General features: G+C 41.5%; 3 protein-coding genes across 6 annotated transcripts in view; 1 reads left to right on the top strand and 2 right to left on the bottom strand.

Moving 5' to 3' along the window:
* The window catches only part of LOC119177052 (uncharacterized), an 87,277-nt gene extending 78,578 nt beyond the window's left edge, over positions 1-8,699 (bottom strand). Inside the window, exons 1-3 of the mRNA XM_037428414.2 lie at positions 8,314-8,699; positions 7,554-7,589; positions 6,911-6,982 (exon numbers count right to left, since the gene is read on the bottom strand). Of these exons, the coding sequence (XP_037284311.1) occupies positions 6,911-6,982; positions 7,554-7,587 (106 nt within the window). The 5' untranslated portion in view covers positions 7,588-7,589; positions 8,314-8,699. The remainder of the gene's footprint in view (positions 1-6,910; positions 6,983-7,553; positions 7,590-8,313) is intronic.
* Positions 1-19,633, top strand: part of LOC142775835 (uncharacterized) — a 66,537-nt gene that overhangs the window by 27,615 nt on the left and 19,289 nt on the right. Inside the window, exon 5 of one of the 4 annotated variants that reach the window (XR_012887060.1) lies at positions 6-3,383. The exons of the other annotated variants lie outside the window; for them this stretch is intronic. The gene's annotated coding sequence lies outside the window, so the exon portion shown is untranslated. Of the gene's footprint in view, positions 1-5; positions 3,384-19,633 lie in introns of those variants that run through there. 4 annotated transcript variants of the gene reach the window in all.
* dup (chromatin licensing and DNA replication factor double parked) lies at positions 17,017-19,201 on the bottom strand. The gene has a single exon (XM_037428413.2). It carries the CDS (start codon positions 19,049-19,051, stop codon positions 17,423-17,425), a length of 1,629 nt encoding a protein of 542 aa, XP_037284310.1. The 5' UTR covers positions 19,052-19,201; the 3' UTR covers positions 17,017-17,422.

Genomic DNA, 19,633 nt, shown 5'->3' with positions numbered 1-19,633 from the left:
TACAGGCACTGAGATGACCAAAAGTGTAGAGATGACATGCCAAACAGAGGGAGCTACATGCAGCTCCCCCCCTCTCTGAGCTTGAAAAATTCAAAGCACACATTCGTTGCTTGGAACAGAAACTTTGGCACTACTAATTGAAACTTGCTAAGATAACTGTGCAAAAGAGGATGCACCAAAAACTACAAAACTTGAGCAAGCTGTAAGAGCGTGAAAAGTTAATTTTCTATATCAATGCGTCATGAGCACGAGAAGATAATTTTTCGCGCCACATGCTAATGCCACCTGCCAATTTTTGCATTAGATGGGGCATCTAACGCTTTCGTCTTGATAGTATAAAAAAAAATTACACCACTTCCCGTCAAAGGGAACCATGTGTACATGCGAAGCAGCGGGCACTAATGCTTACACTGGCGGCAGCGCAGACAATGGCTCTCATCGTGACGTTACGCAGGAGAGAAACCTGGTTAGGCACAAAACACGCAGTTGTGAACTGGTGTTTTGTACTGGAACATGCCGATTGCTACTAATGGGCAATGAGAGACAGAAGACACCGATTTAACGCAGTGACCCACAGCCCGCTTAGTTAACACGCAAGCTGCATTTTTTTTTTTTTTTGTCCAATAACACAGAAGAGGAATCTTCGACAGGCACTACCTTGGCCTTCAAAATCCAGCATCTATATATACAGGAGGGCCAGTGAACGGTTGTGCAGGGTGAGCAGTTGGTTTTTTTTCAATCAAGAAACAAAAAATCGCTAGCAGACGCTGCCTGCCTCAGTGCTGCGAACCGGGAAAGAGGGGAGTGTAGGAGAGGATGGGGCACTTATGCATAATGAGAGCGTAAATGCCGAGGGGAGGGATGCCAAGACGAGAGAGAGAGGGAGTGAGCATAGACTAGCAGACGATGCCTGCATCGGCGTTGCCAGGCGAGAGGGGGGGGGGGTCGTAGCAAAGGAGTGGAGGGGGCGTGCATGTATAATGAGGTGTAAATGCTGCAGGAAAGGATTATACGAGTTTATCACGAAAATACCTAGAGCAAAATGCGAATGCAAGACACCTCTTCATCTGGAAGGCTTTTGTTCAGGCAATACCGCTTCTCCTGATGGTCTCGAGCTCTACAAAACGACAGAGAGCAGCACAGAAAAATGAAAATGCGGACTGCGCAGCCAAAACTGCACCACCCCTGGGACAAGGCACTATTTCTTAGGGCAAAGGACCAATCGGCGAGCTCAGTGGCATGTCAAGTTGCCCATGGGCAAGTTCGTGTCACTGTGCATATGAAAGGGATTGGTCAGGCGAAGGAGATAGGCACGAGAATTGTTTGCAATATGGAGGGTCTGCGTGGCCCTGTAATAGCGAGCAAATGTGACTGTCGTGGTCTGTAAAAACTAGCGAGCTTGTTTAGGGGGTGTAAAAAAAACTTGGAGCCTGTTCATTGGCCCTTTAAAATGTGTTTCTCACAATATGAAATTTACATACTTCTGGTACTTATAATGGTACTTCTGATATCCATATTGAGATGAAATTTTTATGACATATTCTTCAACATGTGAACACTGCATCTCCTTTAAAACCTGGTATCATGTATATAATTTTTATTACTTTGAGAAAAGAAATCAGTATGGGCGACAAATTTTAAAACATTTCTCGCTACAATTTTTCTTATTTATTAAAATGCCTTTAAACACTTTCTTGTGAGTTATTGGAATTCTACAGTTAATATGGAGCAACATGAGCATTCAATGGCTCATAGCTATTGAATGCTCATAAATGCTCATTTCAGAGCCATTGAAAAGAATATGAGCATTCAATGGCTCATAGCCATTTTAGTGGCAGAAAAAGTGTGTCCAAAAAGAGCTATATTTGGCACATTATGATGGAACAAAACTTAATCTAAGTAACTTACTATAAAAATGGTTACATATTTGAGATCAGCATAAAAACTTATATACACAACAAAAGTTCATTGTCCTAGGCAACAAATAAAGAAAATTTTTTTGTAGCCTCTACTCTTAACGCAACAAGAATCCACAGACAATGCCTATGCAATCACCAACAATATACCAGAAGATCCATTCTACAACTGTACACTTTGGCAGCCACAAATTGGTCGGAGAATGACAAGCAAACACGACCCCATTCGGCTTGACAGAAGGAACTTTCAAACTCTTGACACAAATGAAAGCAATGAAATGTGCTTCAATGCAGTCAACACAGCCTTCTGTAATCTGCTCTTTGCTGCACGAATGTTGGAGGACATGCATTAACCCTTTGATGGTCTAAGACATACATGTACATCATTCCAAACTGTGACTGTACATGAACATACATGTACAGTCCCAGACGTACATGTAAATCACTGCATGTATGCTTAAAATGCAGGTCTTTTCCAATTATTTTTCTTGTTTGGCATGCGCTGCCACACTTCGAGAATGCGTGGAATTTTACCATGCACCAATGTCTTTCCGTTGTTGTTTTTTTATTATCTTTTCAGAGCGGCATGCCGGCTTTTGCTTGCACATCTCAGCTCGCGTGCGCAGTGTGGCTGGTTTCGGTTTCATCCTTCATGCAGCTATGGCTTCTTGCTCCTGCAAAGTTGGAGGCTGTCTGGTTTCTAACACAATGGACTCTTAGTTAACGAAAATCTTTTAAATGGACTTGCTGCTTAAATAGAACAACTTTCTCTAGCATAACTGATTTTTTACTTTAATTCTTCAGTCAAGTTCATTTCTCAGTAAATAAAACTCCTGTTAAACAGAACACTTTTTCCTGGTCCCTTCAGGTTCTGTATAACAGGAGTCTATGACAGCTTCGTACTCTTTTGTTTATTGCTCCACGGGGCACGATTCTTTCTGTTACAATGTGATGCTACATGACACACAACGATGGCGCCGTTGTTGCATTTCCTGTTTTGAGGACATGAAAAAATTAACTCCATCTCGATGGAGATAAGTGAAAAGATTATTACAGCTTTTCACTCATTTTGCTTTCCGAGCGGGTGCACAACCCCTCAGTTTTTTACGGGCACTCCGTCAGCAGTTTGCTTACGCTATGAAAGTGCACGCTGGTCACTTCATAGAGAAATTGCCACCCACATATGCTAGGAGAAGCAGGACCCGGTGAAAATGCTACATCTTTACCAACACTTCTCGGCGACAGAAACTTCGCGAAGAAACATGCCACATGTGTGTTGAGTCAACAACCCACTATGTAAAGAGCCACGTTTCACCACCTATCACACACTGAAAAGCTTATACAGTTAGAGCAAGAACATCTTTTACCCTAAAGTACTCTGTCGTGCTTATTTCCGTATGTGTGTGAGCTATGCCTATTAAAACGCAAAGGTTTTTTTTTAATATTGTGTAAGCGCTTTTTTAGGATTTCACTTGCTGTAACTCACGAATAAAGCATGTGTAAACTACAACACAGTTGTTTTTAGCACTTTATAGTCGGCCAAAAAAAATTTTGGACAATTTTTCTTTTTGAATACATCCATCTCAAGAATTTATTTCAACAATAAAAAAATACACATTTTCAGGACGAATTTCGTGAGAAAAAGTCTATCATCAAAGGGCTCTAAATTAGGTGTAACACAGCCTCCCGTCCAATGCATCTGTACAACTATGTCATAGTTGGCCACTTTTTACAGTAATTAAGGCCCTCTAATGATGCGAAGCTGAAGTTGAAATGCCTACTGGATGGAAAGTTTTAGAATAGCACCCCTGTGGGAGGCCCTACTGACAAGCCCAAGTCCAGAGGACCAGCTGGTGAATAGAGCTAGACTAGCTCATGTCCACAACTACCTAGAATGGGGTGGCTGCCCACCTCCCAACATAAACAGCCTGGCTTACATAATATAGTTTCATTCTCTTACTTTGCATTTAAGATGGCTCATACATACTGCTGTAAAACCTTGAGTGAGCGCCCCCTTCCCCCTTTCAGGAGATTTTAAATATACACCAATGGCTGGGCAAACCCACCTCCCCTTCTGCCACTTTTTCCCACCTGTTTTGCACAACAGAATCTTGCAGCAGCAGTTTTTAGACACTGAAGTTCTGAAAATCTCAAGACATGTCCAAGATTTCTCAGTGCGTTTACAGTGAGGTGCCTTGGGATTGAATTCCGAGTTGTCTTAGATAGCCTCAACATTTGAATAAAGCCGTTTCCCTTTGTAACAGACATGCAAATTCACACAAGGATTCCCTCCAGTTCAGTAAAAACACTAAATTTATATTCAGTAAAGCATTTTATTATAAGCCCAGGTTTTGATTCTTAGAGGCTCTTCTGCTGCTACATTGAATTTTGGTCCACAACCGAACAAGAAGCCCCTCTCCAAATCTCATTTGATTATCTTTCCTCGCAGGAAGGGGAGCCCTTGCTCAGGATTTTAAGGCACGTAGAAATGGCCACATGAAAGATTGATTCCCTCTACATCTGCCGCATAAACGTGTCACATAATCTGGTCAATGAGAATAATGCAGGAGTAAATCTATGCACAAGATAGTAGTGTGTAAGGTCATCCTTATAACGGCCTTATCAGAGATGATGCCAAGCATGGTTCAGATGCGGGCTTTTGCTAACTATGCTACCGTTGGCACATCCTTAAATATGCCTGTGCATTATGTTTACTTCCCACCATCATCATCCTGCATGGATACGGTATTTGTATGAGCTATGTCTAATGTCCGAGGCTCCTTGTTATTGTAATTTCTCCCTTTTTTGGGCCTTTATTTTCATGAGCATGCTAACAAGAAATTTTCTCATGTGACACAAGCAATGTAGAACTCATCCAGTAAAATACCGCTTTGTTCTGGCCTCTGCGCCTGTACAGACAGCACTGACACCAGTCTGTACATTACACAACACCTGGCAGAAATTGTTTATAAGTGTTGCTAAGCAAGTGCTCAGTGACTAGCACGCTCAGTTCCCAAAGGCACAGAGCCCATGTGACATTGGTTAGTATTCTAACGAAGCTACCACAAAAATGAATTTTTTGTAATGCTGTGGCAATGACAGAGCTTTACAGGTGTGATGCAGTAAGCGCAGGACAAAAATCGTCATTGTGTGTCATCGATAGTGACTGCGGCAATCGTTATATTAATAGAATATTTGAGTGCAAACAAGGCAAACCCAATTTAAAGTTTTGAACTGCTGTAACAGCAAGGAAATGAAAGCATTAGATAAAAGAAGCTAGAATAATGGAACTATGAGATAGCTTTATTCTAACATCCGACAAATCTAAATTTATGCACCACAGCAGACTTGTCCACTAGGTGGAAGAAGTGTGTGTGAACGCAGCCTTACAGACTGCTTGAGCTGAACAAAGAAACTGCACCTTCACTGGCCGAAGAGACTGCTTTACTAAAGAAACTGCCAAGCACTTGAAATACAGAATAGAAGGTACTGTAAAATGCATTCAAGGAGTAACTTTAGTAGAGTACTTAAACTCTTCCCCTATAGAATATTTTTTGCCAAAAACAATATAAAAATACAGATTTTTTTAATCACGTATGTTGAAACTAAAAAATCATTCAAAGGCTCTTTATTCGCAAGACAGACACAAGATTTTTTTTTTTTAATATACAGAGGATTCGCTTCATTGCATTGCACCATGAAAAGTGCCCCAACCTCTCCACTGTTTGTGCAGAAAATCAAATGTCTCTTTGAAACTTGAAAATAAAGTGCAGGGAAATGAATCTATGAACACAAGTCCTGGACATGCCAATAGGTGTCTATTTCCATATAAGGGTGGCTTCTGACAATACGCCAATACGAGGTGGTTGTTCAAATCCAATTGTGTAGAGAAACTATGCCGTTATGTATAGTTACTGTAACACTAACAGAAGAACTGAAATTCTCTATTTAATGAAGCTGCAGCAAACCAGGGCATCGTTGTTTTCCTGAAAGGAGTTGTTCCAGTACACGTGCACCACCCATACACGAAGGAGGACCACATTTTTTTATTCAGTTTGCATGAATCAAGACCCTTCTTAACCAAATTGCGTGCTGTGAGCACATTTAGAATATTTTTTTACTGTGCTCTGCTGTAGTCGAAATAAACAAAGCAAAGTGAATCAGGGTAGCTTAACTATGGCATCCCCAAATGCTTCTTTCATGATAAACAAGCCTAGCTCACCTTCAGTAGGAAAAGGGTTACGATATACAAGTATCTAGCCTTACAGAGTCTCGATCATTAATTTTAACAAAAAGTACTGTACTTTATTTTTTTAGCAACATAAAATACTTGATAAAGACCAAGAAACTAAATAGCTAGGTCAATTTATTAAAGAACAAAGCAGCAACAAGTACAAACTTTCCCCCAATATTTTCAGTGTCATTATTTTTTTATAGTGATATAAATTTTCAGAAGCCATTAACAAATACCTTTTTACCACTTCACTTCACGCATTATCATAAGTAATTTTTGCATCTTTAAGTTTACCATAAGGGTGAGGCATACAATCATTGATCTTACTGAACATATGTTTATGTTCCGAGCATGTGGCCAAGCATCCGAAACCTCTTGCTGATTACACCTTGTGACGCAAGTTGCAAAGGAATTCCTCTATTGATTGCAGAAACACAGGGCCGTTGATATTAACGGCTGCATTGCTTGTGATACCTTGGACCACTCATTATGAGCAAGTGGGCCAGAATCTGGTGCCTCTATCACTCAGCGCGCGAAATGCAGTCGCAGAAGACTGCATACTGAAATTTGAGCTCATGTCTGGTACTCGAAAGAACAGTTAGGGAAGCTCAGATTCTGCACAATATTGTAGATATTCATGTTATAAGTTTGTATAATGTATTTACACAATTAGTCGGTCAAATAGTATGGTGCTTGAAGATGCGCAATTTTAAGCAACGACAGGACATCGAATAGAGTACATTAGCTGTGCATTCATTACCCATATGGCTGGCAGCGCTTGATGGGTGCAGACCTCTCACGTCACTCCCATCCATGCTGCTACAGCTCATTCCTGGATAGAAAATCAATCACAACTGAACTAATGAAGATCCTTACATGACAAATTTTAAAAAAGCAAGATTTTACACAAAAATTGTGATGTGCAATGAGTGACTGATAGCATTCATACAAGCACATGTGTGAATTCACAGCACGAGACGGCTACAGAAATTATATCTCAGCAAATCGAAACATAAACTGTTCTACTACAATGCACCACTTTGCCATTTTTGCCAAAGGAAACCAGAAACAATGCAGACACTGGTGTCACTGAAGCAATTTAATTGTCGAACACACTGCCAAACATTTCAAACAGCTAACATTAACGCCATTATTTCCCTTTGCTGTTGTTAGCAAAAATGAACTGCTGTTGTGGTCTTACTGCAGAAAAAAAAAAAAACTTCGAAGGTACACTGCAGGCACAAAGTTACGGATGCGGTTGGAAAAGGGAAAGAATTAGCACATAAATCATTTGTTAACTTAGCATACAGATGTCCATAATTTTGAAAAATGCAGCGAGCTTTTGGTGCGCGTTCGGGGGGGGGGGGGGGGGGCAATACAAGTTCGCGCGATAATGTACTCACCTTGATGCATTCCCAAGACCAAGTTTGCGTCCATTTCTGCAGGAGTAGAAACAAACCGGGTACTTTACTCAGACATTTTTTTTTAATAAACAAAAATGCAGTGCCTTAACGTCACGCTGACTGATCAACATCAAAACACATCAAAAAATTGCGCGCAAATTCCGCAAATGCTCCCTCGAGCACCCCACCTCCAGAACAAACTGCTATTTTACTGTTTTAGGCACTACTCAGCTGCAGTGATGATTCGCGCGTTTGTCTGCACTCTCGGTTTTGGTTCAAAGTTTTCCCGCACCGCCGCCGAACATTAAAAAAAAAAAAAAACGCGCGCGGTTTACATAATACTTTCGCTGTTTTTTATTTTTTTTATCACGAGAAAAACATTACAGAGAGTGACAGGCCAAATTTATTCGTGCGTAGACACGGTAGAATGAGAAATAGGAGGTCATGTCAAAACTAAAGGTTTGAAAGACGCGTTTAAAAACAATTCATAATGTCACTGCAGTCCTTTTATAAGAAACATCGTTATTGCGGACGCCATGTTTTCATCTTTGTGCAATATATTCGAATAGGTTTTCAAACAGTGAAACACATCCCTCACGTAACACTGCCGTGTGCATACAAGACGCACCGAATTATGCTTTTTTTTTAATGCTTGTGTGTGCGCACGAACGCGTCGTTTGCATTAGACCCTCGGTGCTGTAGGGAAAACAGCCGCAGATTAAACATGGGCGAGGGGGTTCGTTTACTGTGAAAAGCTTACCTTGGCGCAATTTTTGTAGTGGGGATGCTCGACGTAGGTTGCGCGAGCAGGTGTTATCTGGCTATCAGCACACCATCATGTAGTCATGGGATGCCCATTTTATGGGCAAGCACGCGCAAAAGGCGAACATCAAGCGCTCTTGTTAAAACAACAAAACACTCCATTTGTTTATGCCAGTGTTGCCAGTAACTGAAGGCGATTTCCCGCTATAGGTGGCCATCTTGCCTTTGCGCAATTTATTGGCGCGCTCATTCGCGTATTAAGCACGCACGTCTGCCGTCGCGCAGGAAATATCAAACCAGCTGTATATAAAGCTCCTTAATTCGCACTTTACGTGACTCTGGCTTGCACATATCGACAATGTTTCTCAAGAAACGTACTGTGGCTGGAATATGTAGCCGCTTGCCAAATTCGTCAAGGATGTAACCCTCGACCTCCGAAATGTGCTACAAAGTGAACCTTCCAAGCATCTATAATGGCCTCCAGGGCATAAAAAAAAAAACTCGAACCCCAAATCTCTAAGTGTTTTGGACGTCTGAGCGTGAACTTTATTACAAAAAGGCACTCGAACCCTGAACCTTCCAAGCATGACGAGAGCCGGACCCTTGACCTCTGAAGTATAACTCGCTTAACAAATGTGTCCGGGCTTGAACCTTGCCCTTCTGTACGTGTACAGTATCGAAACCACACAGGTTTAGAAGCACAGAAGAATGCGTTGTTAGAATGAGTCGGTTGTTTCTTTCCTCCATATTCAGAAGCATACAGGAACTCGAGCCCCAAACCTTCCCTTTGTGTAGGGCATGAATACCTCAGCATTTGCAGTATGAAGTCGTAAAAATGCTTATGCATCCATTAACAGTTACCATGATATTTCTGCAAGTTTTGTTGGGGCCATTTAAATTACTTGCATAGGCCTACTGTCAGAAGGCTATGCATATACTACAATATCCTTTTGTAGGCATCACTATTCAGGAAATGTTCTATACTCCCAAGATTGAATGGGAGTCATTTGTCGCATTGCTTGGCCAAGTGGCAAAATCACCTACTGACTTGATCACCAACATTTGTCATTCACAGTTCCATTTACAGAGAGAATGCTATTTTTCATTCTATTGCAGAACGAATTGTATGTACATTGACAAAGCGTGAAATCTTTCCAGTTGTGCAAGGATCCTACATTTTTTCTACTAGCATCTAAGTTCTTAGATGTTTTCTAAGAAAGTTATCAAAGGACAGTGCTAGTACATTGCACATGATATGAAAGCATATGCACTTTTGCTTCAGGCTATGACTGTAATGACTCCGATATTTTCACTAATGTGTAGCAATATAAAACTCACAAGAGTAGCAACAAGTCTCTAAATGTAGATGTTCACATGGAGGAAAGAAGGGGAATTTTCAGGACTCATTTTTCTTTGTTAAACACAATACTAATGAGAACTAGTGAACAATAATGCCAAGAAAAAGATGAGCGCATTATTTCTTATAAGTAAAATATCAACGTGAAGGAAGTAAAGTGAACAAAAAGGTAACTTGCCACCAACAGGGACTGAACCTGCAACCTTTATTTTGTTGGAAGGTTCCATTCGAAGGTAGCAGGTTCAGTCAAGTTATTTTTCGTCCACTTTACTTTCTTTGCATTTATATCGTAATTATAAGAAATAACACCCCCTATGCTTGCCTTGGCATTATACTGTCCACTAGTTCTTATATGTAGAAAAGTGTTTTTGAGCTATGAATAGCTCATGATAAAACAAGCGCGAAAAACACTCGGAAAAGAACACAGGACAAGTGCTCGTACCATGTCCTTTCTGAGTGTTTGTATTTTTTGGCACTTGCTTCATCATGAACTAATACCAACATGCCCAACTGGCAGTCATTCTATGAATAGCTGCGATACCATTCCGTCATTGCTAAATAAAAAACAGTGATCGGACGTTTCTGAAAGTGGATCTACAGCTTTCCACATCAGCATGTTGCGCACTTAGTTTTGTCTCTGGAAAATAATGCGCTTTCCTTACAAGTTATTTAAGGCCTTGTCTTGATTTTCCAGCACTCAGTAGTAGTAGTAAACAACTTTATTAAAGCAGCTGACGGTTTTCTAAGTGGCGAGGGCTGTCGGGCAATGCCTGGTCACCACCTCGTCAGCGCATTTGATGGCTCAGAGCAGGGTGTCCAGGCTTGTAGTCGTGAGGATTCTCTCCCAGGCCTCACTTGAAGGTGACTGTCCTAGGAGGTTTGGTGCGGGAGGGTCCTTGCTGCATCCCCAGATGATGTGGTTTAAGGTTGCGGTCTGTGTCTTGCAAACGGTGCACGTAGATGTGAATAAGGCTGAGTATATGTATCTGTATATGTATGGGGAAGGGAATGAGTTCGTTTCAAGCCGCGGCCAAGTGATTTGTTGAGCTTTGTTTAGTTGCGGGTGCGGGGGTGGTCTGGTTTGCCTTGATAGCTTGTAGTACTGAAGCAACTGAACCACTAATCACCTTTCATGACATCACGCAGTACTGTAGCACTCAGAAAAACAAGCAAACTTTAAAAGCACAACACAAATCTTTATCTCTCCTTTCTTAAAGTAGATGGCGCTAAATGATGGAAGTGTGATGCCTCCTCAGCTACAGCATGTAAAAAGACATTTTGTACTGACGAGTTTAGTAACTATAAAATTACGTATTTCGCCATTACACTGATTAAGACAAGCTGATGGCAGTACATAGTATCAATGTTCTGAGGATGCACCAGTTTTATGAAACCCAGTGCAGCAACTTTAAGCAACACCATGTTTTCGAAAGCATTGAACCACATTTTTCCTGCTATACACAAGGTACTTTTGTACAGCCTGCAGATATACATTACAGCAGCAATGTATCTGGTTCGCACAGGCAGAAGAGTTCAAAGTGATGCAATCATCCCAGCCTTTTGCTTCCTTCTTTCACATGGATACCTACATCCCAAACTATAAGAGTGACATTACCTGCCCATGCTGAATATGACCATGATTGCTATGCAACATCACAGATTACAACCTATTTCATACTGCAGATGCCCTTGTTCGAAATTGATGCAATACAATATCATTTACCACTAAAGAGGCTAAATAGAAGTTAAGAATAAAAAAAAGGGAGAAGTTTACACTAGCTGTATAAAGCTTCTGGGTATCACCCTGGTTTTTGGTGCTCGAGCTCATGCGGGCACTGTAAAAAATGGCCGCTTGGCAGTAAAGCTTAGGGCGGTCAGTAAAGGCCATGTTCTTAACGCTGCCTCTGTCTGCTTTTTGAGGGCTTCAGCCAACCCTTAGCCCTGAGCCTACAAGCTTAAGGAACAGCAAAACTGGTTAATCTTTGGGGCTTAACATGGCACTCCCGGCTGATGCCAGGTGTTTCCCTGGTGTAGACAAAGTAAAGTTGAGCCACAGCCTGTCACAGACCATGCAAGGATGTCCGAACTCCAATGCCATAACTAACATGCAAAGCTGGCTGGGGCAGCCCGGGTAGAAGTGAGGGCCTTTCCATCGCTCCTACTCGGCTCGCATGCCAGGCAAACTCAACACAGCAGCAGCACGGACTGTGTCTGTCGATGGGTGCAGCTGATAAGCAAGGGCACAGATGGCTTCTTGCGGACACTCAGCGTTTTGCCTCGATCTTTAACAGCTTAGCTCTTAAAAAGCTAATGCAACACATTTGACACATGGTAAGAAAAAGTTTGCCACACAAGGCTGCCATGAACTTTCAAAGTAAAAAATAATTCCATTGTATAGAGTCGGTATTCAACACAAATGCACAAAAGATGGCTCTCTTGGCTCAGTTTTTGGTGATAAGAGGTGTTTAGGTTCGGCATCCTAAAACTATCATATGCGTACTAGAAATGCTCTAGTGGGAGGGGCTCTAGCAATTTCGAACACCTGCGGTTGTTTAACACGTACCAAAATCAAAGTACACGGGCCTCAAGCATTTTTGCCTCCATCAAAAACAGCCGAGATTCGAACCCGTGATATGCGGGTCAGCAGTCGCGCACCATAACCACTAAACTACTGCAGCAGGTGTGGTTCTTAATGATGTCTCGATTTTAGGAAGCCCCAGTCTCACTGGAAAGCCACATACAAAGAAGTATTGTACCTGTCAAAGAGAGGAATTATCGACCTAATATAGGCACATTACAAGAAGCACCACTAGGGTTACCTTTTTGAAACAAACGTTGCATCTTTCCTCCTGCAGCTTTTCATACACCACTATGTCTCACGTATCATGTCTCACTATGTCTCACGTATGTCTCACGTATCGAGTATTTAAAAAAGGTGATACCTTCAGTATGTGCAATTACAGGCCCATATCTGTCCTTCCCTTCCTGGATAAAATTTTGGAAAAACTAATTGAAATAAGAATATCTAAATATTTAAGCAAGTTTAACATACTTTCTCCTTGTCAGTTTGGTTTTAGGGCTGGTCTTTCCACTGATACTGCAATTGCTTGTTTCACTGACAAAATCAGATCATTTATTGATAATGGTAACATCGCAGGATCTGTCTTCGTCGACTTTACTAAAGCATTTGATAGTATTGATCATTTCATCCTATTTCGCAAACTCGAGTACTATGGCATAACTGGTCCCGCATTAACGCTATTACAGAGCTTTCTTCTTAATAGTTTGCAGGTGGTCTCGGTCGATAATTTTACATCCAGTCCCAACCCCATTACAAGAGGTGTTCCGCAAGGTTCAATTTTGGGTCCATTATTATTTTTATTATTCATAAATGATTTACCACGTTGCCTTAATTATTCTTCCTGTTTACTTTACGCTGATGACACGACTCTCTTTTCTCATCACTTGGATTTAGCGACTCTCGTGTCTCGTGTCAAGCTGACCTTAATTGTCTTGTTGACTGGTGCAACTGTAATAGATTGTTGATTAATCCTTGCAAAACCTGTTTTATGCTTTTTTATTCACCAAACAAAAAACTATCATTTATTCCTTACCTTAATGTGAACTTAATAGTTATTCCTTTAAGTGATCACACGTCATTTTTAGGAGTTATAATGGACACACATCTAAAATTTCAGCAACATATCAATTCTGTTTGTAAAAAGATTTCGTACGGTATCAGGGCATTGGTCAAGTCACGAATGTGTTTTAACATCGAAACTCTCAAGGCATTGTATTATGCATTCATACACAGTCATCTCAGTTATTGCATTACATCTTGGGGTAATTCATATTCGGTGCACATTTGGCCGTTAAAGGTATTGCAAAAACAAGCAATTCGACTCATAACTTTCGCTTCACGTCAAGCGCCATCGCGAGATTTTTCGGCAGCTTGACGTATTACCGATTTCCCAAATGTACGTTTACAATGTGTGTGTTTTGTTTTTCAAAATTTTCCACCGTCCCCTCACTATCGACATCTTTCCTATTACCTTGTTGGATAATTCCATTAATACTAGATTCGCGGTCGCCCATAACCTGTTATTACCTAAAGTTCGCACTAATTATGGAAAAATGAGCATTGTTCTTTCATCAATTTCATTATGGAATTCTTTGTCACATGATGTGAAAGACTTAATGCACATTCATTTTTTTAAGAGGAAATTGAAAAAGTCTCTATTAAACGTATAACTGCTGAATTTTGTTAAGTTTTGATATCTTGCTTTGTTTGTAGAAAAAAAAAAAGTTCAAAATGTTCTGTGACTTGCTCTTTCGATATTCATATTTTAGCTTTTTCATTGTAATAACATAGGAGGTCCCGCCTGCGGTTTACTACCTTGGGACCTCCTCCTGCATACTTACTCACAATGTACACTTCTGATGCTAATAAAGAAACATTGATTGATTGATTGATACTGTAGACCTGTGCAACAACCCATATATGCGAGACACTGGACAATTGTTTGCAATTACTAATCACAAAAAATAGTTCACACATGCAAGCATTTCTCTCCAGACCCCTCACAAGTAGGGAAGCAGCAGTCAAGAAGACTTCCCTATCTTTACACAACTCTTTTCTAGTTTTCTGGCAACAGTCATACACTAATCTTGAAAGGTTATCGCAAATGCAATCTAGGTACAAAAAGTAGTTTAACAGGCAAGACATTGCTCTCAACACTGCCTAAGGAAGGAACAGAACAGTGTTTCTTCTTTTAGTTTTTCTTCCCTTTGTTGTTGCACTGCAACAGTTCAATGTCAAACCAGTTTGCTTAGTCCTCAACTTAACTTTTAGAAAATAGTACTAGGTGTTTAGCAGCATACAGTACCACAAAGATATTGCAAAATTACTGTGTATTTGTCTATCAAGCCACTTACGTCTGGGTGCTTTCGTGGTACCCTCCTTAACTTGGCATAAACCAAAATCAGCATGGGAGGGTAAGATGGTCCAACGAATATTACATGGTGGTCAAGACATGAATAATGTCACAATCCTGTCGCGTACGTCATCAAACACTTCCCGCCATACAGTGGCACATACCAATGGGCGTGTATGTGCCGCTGGTATGCGGGTATGTGCCATAGGTGATTGGCACTTAGTATCTACCCTGGAACGACGAGAACACACATGGGCAATTTTAATGCGCAAGCGTCAAGAAATACCCGACATCAGCAGCAGTGACCCGACGCATGCAGAGAATAAATGTCAGGGTCCCAGCTGGAATCGAACCCAAGCATTCTGCGTGGAAATGAAACATTTTACCACAGAGCTACGCCAGGTCTCGGAACTACTTGTCAAATAGCCGCTAATCTTCGTGAAACGTCAATAGTGGTTGCAGTGCTGCATGCTTACCCAATTTTATAAACATTACACATGTACTCCTTTGATACAGCTGTCACGTTGGGGTAACGTCAATTGTGGTTAATTGCCATGTGCTGAAGTTGATTTGTGTAGCAGTGTCCAGGGCCAGCATCCTCGCGAGCATCAGCATTTCATATCAGCTTCTGGTGTTTCTAATACGCATGTTCCAGTTGGCATCATTGCACAAGTGCAAACAACTTCTTATATAAACATCTGCAACTCTTCAACATATGTCTGTGCGTACAACATTCGTACATATATTTAGCGTCATTTCATAATGTCTTGCTCGATAAAAAAAATTATAATACGGCTACCTTCCCTCCGCACGCTTCGCATAACGTCGATTCCCAGGTACTCGGGATCTGCTGAATTTTTATTGCACAGTGAAAAATCTGAAATGCTGGTGTCATGCTAATCTGCTAGCAGTAAATGAAACCCACCTGTTACTTTAGCCAGGATCACAACATAATAAGCTCGAGAGAAGATGTTCAATTTCTAGCCACATTGGTCACATTTTGATGGGAATGAATTACAAGGGCATATGTGCACTTGGATATAGGTGCACATCAAAGAGCCTCAGGAAACGAAAATCTGGAGACCCCCCTTATTGCAGGCCTTATAACATGTGTTTGGCTTGAAAACCCCCTGAAATTAAGTAAACCATCATTTACAAAATGTCACCCTCCCATTTGCTTTTGGGAAATTTAAAAGCTAGCAATAGTGTTCCCAAGATGATCAAGATTTCACAAATGCAAATTTAGCTCCACGTGCCATACCGCAACCCTATGGCAGTTTTTGCCTTTTTCATTATAAAGAAATGGTGCAAGGCATATGAAGATGTATCACACGTATGAGCAAACATTGAAAATGACGTTATAAATGTCGGGCTATGGTACAGGAAGTTCACGTCTGGGTCAGTATATTCTCAGCTGGGCCGGTTCACGTGGCCGTGAATGGCAAGACTACCATAGACTACATATTAATACGATACAACAAAATGCCAGCCCTGGCCTATACAATGTGAAGAATAAAGACCGTACAGGCCAGCAAAGGCTTCTTTACAACTGACAAAAATGGAATTTCAAACAAGTGGAACAAGAAACTTTTAAAAATCATCGTCCCAGACATGTTCCTCCCTGCTCTGCAAGAACATCAAAATCCCAAGCAGAGCAATGTGTTGTCATCAATGCTGCTGCTCAAGCAGTGGCAACATTCTGGTCACTGGCAGCAGATTACCATGACACCCACACACGACACCTATTTATGTGGCATTACAAATTATTAAAGGAGGATGTTTCACATCTGAAAAAGCAGCTCACGCATGAATATGAAAATATAAACATTGTTTTCTTTATGTTCAACATTAATTAAATAGTTAATTGAAGCTTACTCCCTGAATGCCTGGGAAAATGGAACAAAACTAATGTGGCTATTCCCTGTCTACACCAAACAGTGGGCCTTCCAAGGCAAAGGTTTTTTTTTTTTTTTTTTTTTTTTTTTTCAGGCGGCAAAAAACTTGTATCAGCTTAACAAAACATATAATTTCAGTGAATAATGCAGTTTCTTTTTTTTTACATCTCATGGCTTCACGAGCAAGTGAAAGAGAAGCCGAAACATATAGATGAAACAGCTACTTGTTTAGCATGGCGAGAACCTGCAATTAGCGATAAAGCTACCATGAAAACAGGCCATGCACACAAGACAAATAGGTCACGAAAAAATCTTTCACTAGCTATAATTCCACAAGTGGGCTTTTCCACAGAGCATTATGTCGTTTATACAATACCATTTTAGCTTTTGAGAATGGTGGCAAAATATCATTATAGCAAACTACCATTCTGTATTTCAAAATAAGGGCAGTACATATCTACAATTCTGGATTACTGATCACATTGAGTGGATTTACCCAAAGCAGAGAATGTGTCTTCTGATTATCAAAATTGTGTGCTTTATTTGACTTCAAAAAACTATGGGCATGAACTGATATAAAGTACAAGCATGAGCAGTCACAATAAAGTGCAAGTATACGACACACAATGTGCACGTTTCCCCAAAAAAACTGGCACACCTATGTGGTATTAAAAGCCATATGAAAAGTGTAAAGTATTGTATAAAATTTTCAAAATATGCAAAAACGTGATTCAAAAAGCATGAAAAAGTGAAAGGCACTAAAAGCAGCTCAATGAAATGCATGACATGTATATATGATGCATGACATTGATAAAATGTGGCATATTTTGCAGTATAAGATAAAAAGATGCCATTTGCTCACACGGCGGTACACGAATAAGAGTTGATTAAAAACAGTGGTGTGAAATACCCATGCCAGCTTCACTGCTGCAGCTTGTTAGTTACACGAGTAACGAGACCATTAATATCAGTCTCCTTCACAATTTTTACATATGTGCCACGCCGGATGGTTAGTACCTTAAACCAATCAGGGAGCACTTTTGAAGCAAGAACAATAAGGGACTCGACTTCAGCCACTTCCTGAATGGATGAAAAACTTTCTTTGATCTTCTGCACAAGGTCATCCTTTGGTATAGCTGCCTTCTGCTCAGCAAGGAAGAGGGACCGAGTGATTCTGATGAACTCTGGAAGTTTAGCCAGTTCAGCTCGCTCTTTTTCATCCTCTGGTCGAAGTGTCATTTCTTTCACAAGTTTGAATGACTCTCGCTCACGAATTCGGGCAAGAAGATCCTCAGATATGCCTTTCAAACATGTCCCAGCCTTACTGTTGCTCTGAGACGGCGGTGCAGTAATAGTTGCCTGCTGGTCTGCATTCAAGCTCAGCAATGCTTTTTCAATGCGCTCACCAAGCCTGCCTTTGACTTTGTCCAGCACATCCTGCGCTGAGGTGAAGGATTTTTTCAGGGGCGACTCTGGCAGAGGTGCTGGACAAACCATCGGTACACTATCCAAAGGAAACTTTGGATGCCAGCGGGTTAAAGCACCCGCGGCAATACTGACAGGTGGGTCCAAGCTCTGAAGAAACTTCTCATGGTGTTTTTTTACAGATGACAATAGAAGGGAGTGAAATTGCTTTCTACGGTGCAGAAGTTGGGTCGCAGTGAGCATCTTTGAGCTTTCTGGGGGCAAACGCGGTGTCACTACCAGATGATAGCCGCTGTCGGCGAGTCCTCGCTGCTGCAATTTCTCTTGACTTAAAATGTATGCATCTGGGAAGATTGTTGTTATCTGGCCGAGCTTGTCCTTGCTGAAGCTTTTCTTTGACATCTCCTCAACAGAGCGTTTCAGTTTGTCAAACGTGCAAACTTCCTTCCTGTTGAATAACATACTAACGATTGTGTCACAGCACCGAAATATTTCGAAAAGTTCTTTGTAACTGTACGGAAGGATGAGGCCGGGCTGTGGCTCTGTAAGGTGGTGAAAGCGTTCATATGCAGGACTTTTACCGGCTTCGTCTTGGGTTTTCTTCGCTGCCTGCACTTTGTTAAGAGCAGTCTGCGCGCTGTCGATAGCTTTCAGCCTATCCTGTAGCTCTAGCAGTTTGCCGGACGCCATAAGCTTTTTCATCACAGCGCTCTTCAGGCTCTCAGATTTGTCAGGCGCCGGCTTCAACGGTGTGCCAGGCTTTTTCTCCGTCTCTTCAAGCTGCGACGACGGCAGGGTAGGGCCAGTTTTCGTGATGTCGGCCCCGTCAACATCTTCATGAAGGAGTAGGCGCTTGCGAACGGACGTAGGGGGTCGCCGAAGAGGCAAGCAGTCACCTTGCTTCGACGACACCGGCGTTTTTTCAGCAGCCTCTATGCGTCTTCTCTTGTGAGGCAAGCTGGCATATGGCTCTGAATTGGCAGCGATCAGCTCATGAGGCACCGTCTTAGGTGTTCGCAAAGTGTCGATGCTGCCTCCGAACGTGGTCCGTTTGTTCTTCAACGCAGGGCCTTGTTTCTTCGCGCTATAATAGCGCGTAAGAGCAGTTTGCTTCATCAATGACATTTTGCGCCTGTAGTGCAGAATCCCGCCAAAGTAGAGTGTCACAACGCAACAACTTGCCTGCTTTTTCGCGCGAACTTCGTCATTAACGCGCGAAAACTGTGGCGGTGGCGGCAAAGACAACAAAAAGCGCAAATTTATTTCTGATACATTGTTGCCAGCACAATCGCTGTCCTCTATGTCCTCTATCAAAGGTTGATGATGATTGCAAAACAAGTAACAGTTTTATTTCAATAAGTAAAAATTTTCTCAATTTTTTTTTCAATTGTTGTGGTTGCTAGTGCACTTGCGTGGAATTTTAGTTTTTTTTAATGGCTGGCACAATGGTATCTGCACTTCAGTGATCACAGTGTTGTGCACCTGTTAACTCACGCATGGGTCACGTAGTTTCGTTGGTTTCGTTTGTCGCGCATGTGGCAGTTTACGCAAGTTTATGTCGTTAATTACAATTTTGTATGACACGCCCTATGATTAGCAGTGTCTGCTTTCTCAACGGAGGAAGGTAAGATTTCCTTCCAGCGTGGCTTTCTCTCTTCATTGGCCAAGGGTCGGCTTGAACTGTGATACGTATACATTGCCCGTACC

This window comes from Rhipicephalus microplus, chromosome X (genome assembly GCF_043290135.1).
Source record: "Rhipicephalus microplus isolate Deutch F79 chromosome X, USDA_Rmic, whole genome shotgun sequence".
Classification (NCBI taxonomy): Eukaryota; Metazoa; Arthropoda; class Arachnida; order Ixodida; family Ixodidae; genus Rhipicephalus; species Rhipicephalus microplus.
Note: the sequence above shows the minus strand (reverse complement) of the source record. Positions and strands in the feature narration are given on the sequence as shown.

Coding starts and splice junctions, on each gene's coding strand:
- dup (XM_037428413.2), bottom strand. CDS start 19,051: ATGTCATTGATGAAGCAAACTGCTCTTACGCGCTATTATAGCGCGAAG.